This window comes from Cystoisospora suis (assembly GCF_002600585.1).
Source record: "Cystoisospora suis strain Wien I chromosome Unknown contig_585, whole genome shotgun sequence".
In the NCBI taxonomy this organism is placed as follows: Eukaryota; Apicomplexa; class Conoidasida; order Eucoccidiorida; family Sarcocystidae; genus Cystoisospora; species Cystoisospora suis.
The window spans coordinates 29457-37525 of record NW_027153386.1 but is presented as its reverse complement, the minus strand read 5'-3'; the positions used below and the strand labels follow the sequence as shown (position 1 = coordinate 37525).

The 8069-nt window shown below is 41.9% G+C and overlaps 1 protein-coding gene across 1 annotated transcript in view; it reads left to right on the top strand.

Annotated features, from left to right (window-relative positions):
• Positions 1-30: 30 nt before the first annotated feature.
• CSUI_001479 (nuclear cap-binding protein) overlaps positions 31-8069 on the top strand; it is an 11868-nt gene continuing 3829 nt past the window's right edge. The window contains exons 1-7 of the mRNA XM_068061685.1: positions 31-317; positions 1277-1465; positions 2424-2582; positions 3115-3556; positions 4426-5689; positions 6206-6303; positions 7189-7255. Of these exons, the coding sequence (XP_067926341.1) occupies positions 162-317; positions 1277-1465; positions 2424-2582; positions 3115-3556; positions 4426-5689; positions 6206-6303; positions 7189-7255 (2375 nt within the window). The 5' untranslated portion in view covers positions 31-161. The remainder of the gene's footprint in view (positions 318-1276; positions 1466-2423; positions 2583-3114; positions 3557-4425; positions 5690-6205; positions 6304-7188; positions 7256-8069) is intronic.

Genomic DNA, 8069 nt, shown 5'->3' with positions numbered 1-8069 from the left:
GCTTGTAGATAGGGGGGTCCTCCTTTCTACTACTTTCTCACACCTCGATGACTGTTCTCTTCTTTTTTCTTTCTCCCTTTCTTCTCGATTCTTTCTTATGATGAGTGGGGTCTATCTCTGTATCTCTTTTCGTCTCTATCTAGCTATCTATCTATCTCTCTATGTGTTTCTCCCTTTCTTTCTTCTTTTCTTTCAGGATTTTGGAGGATCACTTGTTAACGATTCTCCACAGTTTCAAAGGCAACATTAATCTGTGTGCCGAGGCATTGCTAAGAATTCCTGTAGATCACCCTCAGTTTGACTACATTCTTATAGAGGTACAAAATGCTGCCCTACTCTGTCCAAATACTTCTATACACACACATGCATACACTACAGAAGAGTGCAGAGATATACAGATAGGAGATGGAGAGATCCGAAATAGAACATGCAACACTGTCACACATACATAGTCATTTCCACATACATACTAATACACACATACATATGTGAAATATATCCCTAGCTATATGTATGTATGTGTAAGTGCATGTAGATATCTATGGATACTGTATGTATTTCTATGGGCGCGAAAAGGAGCAGTGTGTGTATATATATATAAATATCTTGCTCTATCATCGTGATTCCTCTTCGTCCACTTGGAGTGAGTTTCTCTCACTACAGACTCTTCTGTTGGTGTGTCACATGTTCTTCGTGTCTCTCCCTTATCGTTTTGTTCATGCCTCGATTCTTCATTCACGTCTTCTCTTTTCTCTTCTCTCCTTTTCCAAGAAGGACACGTTGCAGTTAGTTCTCTCTCTCATCTTTTCTTTTCTCCGGTCGAAGCACGTAGAAGCTATGACGAAGTTTTCTTCATTCTCGATCTCTCCGAACTTGGACTTTCTCCTTTTATTCTCTTTCCGGGATGTCTTGCCTTTCTTTCTTCATTCTTTTCTTTATCTTCTTTCTCTCTCATCTTCAGTTTTGTACGCTTTCTCCTGCATGGTTTCTTTCATCTTTCTCTCTATAAGATAAACTTCTGTGTTGCATCTGTGTTGGTCTCTCTCAGTCTCGCTCCCCCTCTCTTCTCTTTTTATCTCTCTTTACTCTCTCTCTCTCTTTGTTTCTCTCTATCTATCTATCTATCTGTCTATCTACCTACGTATGTCAGATCTATCTTCTTCCTTTGTATCTCTATCTTCTATCTATCTATCTCTCTCTCTTTCTTTCTTTCGTTCTTTCTCTTGTGGGTGATCGTGTCTTTCTTCTTCTTTGTCTTCTTTCTTCTTCTCTTCAGTGTTTATTCAGCGCCATGCTGCGACTTCCTACGAAGGTCTTGCCAGAAGATCTTGAAGAGTCTTCTTTCTTTCTTACGCGCGTTCTTCATCGTATTAGCCAGATGCAAAATTCTCTTGTCTCCATTATAGAGACGTCTCTTACTTCTCTTCTTAATCACGCCTCTCAATTCGATTTCCAAACAATGAGGGTACTGATCAACCACTGTCTCTCTCTTTCTCTCTCCTCTCTCTTTCTTTCTTAATCCCTTGTCCTCTCTCTCTTTGCTTTGAGACCCTACGACACTTTCATATAAATAGAGAGATGTCTCAAGAGAGGTTTATATAGACGTGTCTCTCTCTGTCTCTTTCTGTGTGGAGAGTTTCTGCTGTGGATACTATGAAGTGTAGAAAGAGGAGGAGCGAGGTAGGGCAGGTGGAGGGGCCCAGCTGTCTCTATGAAGTTTCTTCTTATTATTATTCTCCGTTAACTCTCTGTCCTCCTTTCTTTCTCTTCCTTTTCTACTGCTGGTGCCGAAAGGGTTTCCTTCGTCTCTCATCCTGTCTGCTTCTCTCTCATTCCTCGGAGCCCCGTAGAAAGGCAGAAGCACTCCATTCCCCACCTCCTCTTGTCTTTCTTTCTTCGCTCGCTCGAGAGAATTCAAACACACTTCTGTATCTCTCTATTCGAGTGTGCCTACATACGTATATATGTATGCTCTTGCCGACACATCTACGCATGAGAGATAGATGGAGATAGACATGGATGGAGGTAAAATACACTTCTATCTCCTGCGTGGAGTTCGAGTCTGTTTACCGTCATCTTGTAAATGATAGACACATTCCCAGAACGAGTCTAGATCGCATCATGTATCCTGTCCACGTAGTACTATCCTACCCTTCATCCACCCGTACTAGACTATAGTGACATATCTCTCTCTTCTCTTTTCTCTCCCTGTATATATGTGTAGCTACATATGTGTATGTGTATATAGGCGTATGTAGGTATGAAGACGTTGTGTGTCTCCATTTGTCACATGAGGTATGAATGACGTGTCTCTCTCTCTTTCTCTCTCTCTTGTTTCTTGCATTCATCTTTATCCTTCTTTCCTGTTTTCTATCGAGTGTTTCTCCCCTTTCTTTCTTTCTTCCTTCTTCTTCTTTTCCTAGGTGGTCGCGGATTTCTTCGGGTATTGGTTGGCTGTGTGGGATGGGCGGACTCGACTGCTTGAGGAGTGGCTGGGACTCTCCATCCCTCCTGCCTGTATGAAAGTGTTCGTCAAAGAATCTCTCGAAAACGCATGCAGAATTCGAGATCGACGTGAACTCGTAAGCAAGGGCAAAAAAGATATCAAACTACCACGGCCCCAACGACTCCTCACCCAACAAGCAAACACATACAAGCATTAAACATAGAGAACCTGGAGATAGATCAAAGATAGATAGATAGATTGATCAAAGATAGATAGATAGATTACAGATAGATCAAAGATAGATAGATTAAAGATAGTGGAGGAGGTGAGTGAGTGAATGAGTGGAGGTAGGTAGGTGTGGCTTGTTGTTTTAGCTATCGGCTGTGCTACTTCTTTCGTTTTCCTCTCGTTCGCTTCCACTTGGCCAGTCGTATGAGTGAAGGAGGCTTGAAGAGGAGAAGAGCTTGTTATGGACAGCAAGGAGATGGTTTGTTTCTCCTTAAGATTATGTCTCTTTTTCTCTCTTCTCGTTCCTCTTGAGGAATCCTTTTGCTCTATGGGGGTCTCTATGTCAAACGTCGATCACATCTTTTGCTCTTTGTGCGTTTCTTTTTTCTTTCCCTTGTTCTTTCTTCCTCTCTTTTGTCTTGCCTCCATCTTTGGAGCAGAAATCTCTTCTTCCGGAGTGTGTCTATGCGTACATCCCCCCTGAAGCTATTCCGGTGTGTCCGTACACCTCAGCAGAATTGGAAGAACAAGAGATTCTTCGGTCGCTCAAACACTCTCACTCTTCTTCAGGAATTTCGTCCTTGGCTTATCCCCCAGGCTACTGGGAGTTTCAAGAGCTTCAGAAGCTTCTTCTCTTTAGCTTTAAAACTCCCATGCTATCGAAGACGTCTCCAGGAGAAGGTCCTTCTACGTCTCTTTCTTCAAGGGACCGCTCAAATCAGAAGAACGGCGCTTCTTCCTCCTCTAACGGAGATAGCGGGTCGCATGGAGATTCCTCAAGTGGACGCTTGCATGAAGAAGAGGCTTCTGACGAGAGAGATCGAGGTGAAGAACGTAACCGTTCTTCTTCTTCTATGATGACAACAGGAGAAGGTCTACAAGGTGAGTATGAAGTTCGAATGAAGAAAGATGTTTCTCTCTCTCTCGTTCTTCTATTTTTCTCTGTCTCTCTCGACTCTCTGGAGTTCGATTGGCGATGATGGGGCAGAGAAAAGATCAACAGATTCGCGACAGTCAAAGAAGATAGAGGTAGACAAACACGTCTCTTAACTAGCACAGAGAAAACAAGCAAGAGAAATTCTGTAGATAGATAGATAGATCGCAAAGCAGCTACATCAATAGACACCGAGAAAGAAAGAGAGAAAGAAAGAAAGAGCCGTGTTAACGATTGATAGATCGACAGCAGTGTTTCTTCTCAGAGTGGCTCTTTTCGGGTGTATAGATGGTTCTATGCTACCCTACGTAGTCTATCTATGAAGTAGCAAACACAGGATAGACCACACAAGAAATGCTTCGGTTGTCTCCCTAGTCAAACAACCTATCTAGATACACATACACTTCATACATATACATGTGCATAGATATACAGCCATCTTCGTATGTATACATACATACGTGCAGACATTGTTTTCTTCCTTTTTGTTTGATCTTGGAGTAGTGTGAAGCAGAGGACCGTCTTTTTATGTAGGAGGTACTCCTAGCCTATTTCATCAAGGTCTAGGTGTCTTTCTTCTTCATCTTCGTCACCTGGTAGAGTGCTTGCTATCGGCTGTATGTACACTCCTTCATCTATAGCTACATTTCTGTGTCTTTCTAGTTCTTTTCTTTCTCTTTCTTTGAAGTCATATGAAGTCAAGGAGGTCTTGGTCTTTTCATCCTCATATCTTTCTCGTCTAAAACTCTTTTTGCCTTTTCGTTTGATAGCTGTCTTGTGTATGTCTCTCTTCTTTTCTTCCTCTTGTGTGAAATAGACGAAAGAGAAGAACAGGAGAGAAAAGAAGAAGAAGAAGGAGATTCTAGCGCATCGACGTCATCGCCATCTTTTCAGACATCCTCTGGCAACCAAGAAAATAATTTTCCTTTCAGTGGAGAAACTTTATCGAAGAAGGAGAAGAAGAGCAAAAGAAAGAATGGAGAAGAAAGTGAAGAAGAGAAACGTGAACGCATGCGATTACAGCTAGCTCGCTTTCTTCTTCAACGGCTAGGGAGAAGAACGTGGAAGAAGAAGAAATCTACCTCCTTATCTCGAAGAGAGAAGGCTCAGAGCTATCAAAACATCACTCTATCGTCCGGAGGAGGTCGGGGGAGAGGAGGAGAAGAAGAAGAAAGTTCAACCAATGGCGTGAGCGATCCCTCTGTGGCCTTATCTTCCTCTCCTCATCTCATCTCAGGAGGAGGAGGAGGAGAAGAAGGAATGAACAGTCACACTGCAAGCGCAGCGCTTGAGAGAAGCAGTCCGAATGGAGAGGCGGAGAATCTTAAGGCCTTAGAAGCAGGCAAGAATGAAGACGAGGATGTGAAGAAGCAAGAGAAGCTAAGCGAGAAACGGAGTGGAAAAGAAGAAGAAGATGATTTGTGTGTGTATACCGATGCTTATGAAGAAGATGGCGAAGGACATATATGGAACTGTTCAGCGTTGACGCAACTTCTTGTCTATAGCCTTCTACATCGAGGTCTTAAGACGCTTACCCATTCAGAGAGATTGGTGGAAAATTACTCTTCTGTCTTTTCTTTTCTTAAGCAGGGTGCAGGACGAATCGCTTATCGGGCTTTGAAAGCGTCGGAGAGACAACTACGGAAGAGAGATGAGAGAGAAAGAAGAAAAAAAACAAAAGAAGGACACCTTCAAGCGGAGAGAAGTAAAAGAGATGATGACATGCACAGAGGTGACGAAGAGAAGAAGACGGGGGGGGGAGAAGAAGAAGAAGAAGAAGTCATGATGAATGAAGAAGAAGAAGAGGAAGAGAAAAGAAGAAGAAGAAGAAAAGCAAGAGAAGATGAGACTCTTGACAATAGCAGCAGTAGTAGTGAGGACGAAGACGACGACGAACTTTCGGAAGGAGGCGGGGGAAGAGAAGAAGAAGAAGACGACGAAGAAGAAGAAGAGCAAGATGTGATGGGAGAAGATGAAGAGGATGAGGATGACGGCTTAACAAGAGAAGAAAGAAGAATTCTCCAAGTTGAAAATGCCATTCTCACAGCCATCTTCGGTTTCTGGAAGAACTCACAGCAGAAGTAAAGAAGACGCATGCAAGCACAATAGAGAGACCTAAACACATCTAAACATCTACATATCTAAAGAGACACTCTTCCCCTCATCTCTGAATATTTCGCCTATGTCTTGTCTCTTCTCGATATTTCATCTATACATACATACGTATATAGATATAGCTCCAGATACTTGGGTACACTTTTTCTATATATATGGTCTATTTGTGTAGGTTGTATTTGTGCACATACACCTAGATACTTGTGTATGTTTTAGCTAGACATAGAGATGTAGAAGTGTATATGGCGAGTCTATTGAATGGATCGTCATCCCTCTCGGGCCTAACCATGAGCGACGTTTCTCTTGTATGTCTAGGAACCGAGTGTGTCTTTCTCTCCCTCTTATTCTTCTCGAATTGTCTTGTCACTCTTCTCTTCTTTCGTTCTTTCTTTCTCTTTCATTCATTCTCTCTTCCTTTCCTTTTTCATCTTTGCTTTGTGCTTCCTCTTTCTTTCTTTCTTGTCTCTCGTGTTGCTCTTCAGAACTGTCATGACTCTCCGTCATTTTGAGCGTTTTGGAGTTGTATCGAAGGAAGCTATCATTCGGTTTATATTCGAGTCCTTGTCTGGTGTAGATCGAGGTAAAGACAGGCACCAAGACAAGAAGAATCAACATGTCTCCTCTCAGTTCTTTTCTTATCTACCTATCTTTATCTATCTATTTATCTATCTGTCTTTCATCTGTCTATCTTCAGTCTATCTATCATCTATCTTTCTCTATGTATGAAGCCTCTCTATGCTTCTTTCTTTCTTGAAGGTCATCCCTGTTATGCTTCATATACCTACCATATGCACCGAGACAAGTATAAGCATGTAGGTACATACAGATGTGTGTCTGTATCTATTCATATATATCTATGTCTGTGTACAAATGGATTCATATACCTATATGTACATATGTCTTCATATACGTATCTTCATATGTACGTACGCATTCATATACATATCTATATATGTACATATGTGAGTTCCTTAGCCTTACTGCTGTATTCTTTCAGCAGTTATGTGCCAGTCTCGAGATGGTAGCGTTTGCCCCGGGACACGTTTTGCATGCCTTCTCTTCCACGTGCATTCTCATAGACACTACAAAGCGATCTGGGAGAAGAGGAAAGGACAGATGAGAAAAAGACGAAGATGATCTATCTAGATGCGGGTCATTTGATTCGGGATCTGTCTGCCTACCTTCATGTCTGTCCATCTCTTATTTCTCTTCAAGATATGTGTATGATGAGCGACAGTTCTATAGGAAAGAGAGAGAGAGAGAGATCTTAGCACCTCTCTGCTTCGATTCTGAGACACCTTCTTTCTCTTTCTTTCTGTATTTTCTTTTCTCTCTTTCTTTCTTTCTCTCAGCTACATATTCTTTCCTCTTTCTGTCGCATCTATCGTCTTATCTCTCTCTTCTCTCCCTATCTGTCTCTTCGTTTCTGTGGGGTGTTCTTCTCTCTTTCCTGGACTGCCTGCAGATGATAGCCGCATCATGGAAGTCTTCGATCTTCTCTTTCAGCTGTGCATTAACGACTTCCGGCTCAAGTATGTCGGAAGGCTTCTTTCTCTCGCTTCTTTTCTCTCTCTCTTCTCTCTTCCCCTCTTCACATCCAGAAAAGGAAGAAGAAGAAGAAGAAGAAAACGGAGAGCTCAGATACGAAAAGCAAGAAAGAATGATACCAATCAAGGAAAGAAAGAAAGAAAGATGATACTTGTCTTTTCCACTGAGTGTGTGTGTATAGAAAGATAGAACAAGAGCTCTCTGCTTCTGCTTCTTCTTCATCTTCATCTTAGGCGTCGGAGTGTATGTATGTACACTTCATTCTTTGTTTGTCTTCGGCTCGTAACCTGTTCCGATAAATAGATAGATAGATAGATCTTATCTCATCAGCTCATAGACACTTTTTCTACCAAACCAGTAGCGTCATCTCCTCATTCCGAGTATCTTTGTCTAGAAGCCTTCCTCTAAGTACTGATATCTCTCTCTTTATATATAGATACGTATGGCATATACGTATGTATATGTGGCACCTCTTCAGCCACTAGGTATATGTATCTGTCCATACATATATACTTCATCTGCGAACATCTACGTTCAAATGTACACATCTGTATAGATGTATACGTATGTATATCTATATCTATATATATGGATATGTAGGGATCAGCGGGAGTTGATGTGTGTATGAGGTGAGATAAATTTAGATTTTCTTATGTCGATAGAAGAAGGAGATAAAGCGGTGAGCCGACCAGGGTGTATGCTACCTTTTTCTTTTCTGTTTGCAGGAGAGACGCAGTTCGTGAGATTTCTTCTTCTTCATCTTCAACGGGAGAAGGAGGAACGTCGACAGGGAGGGAA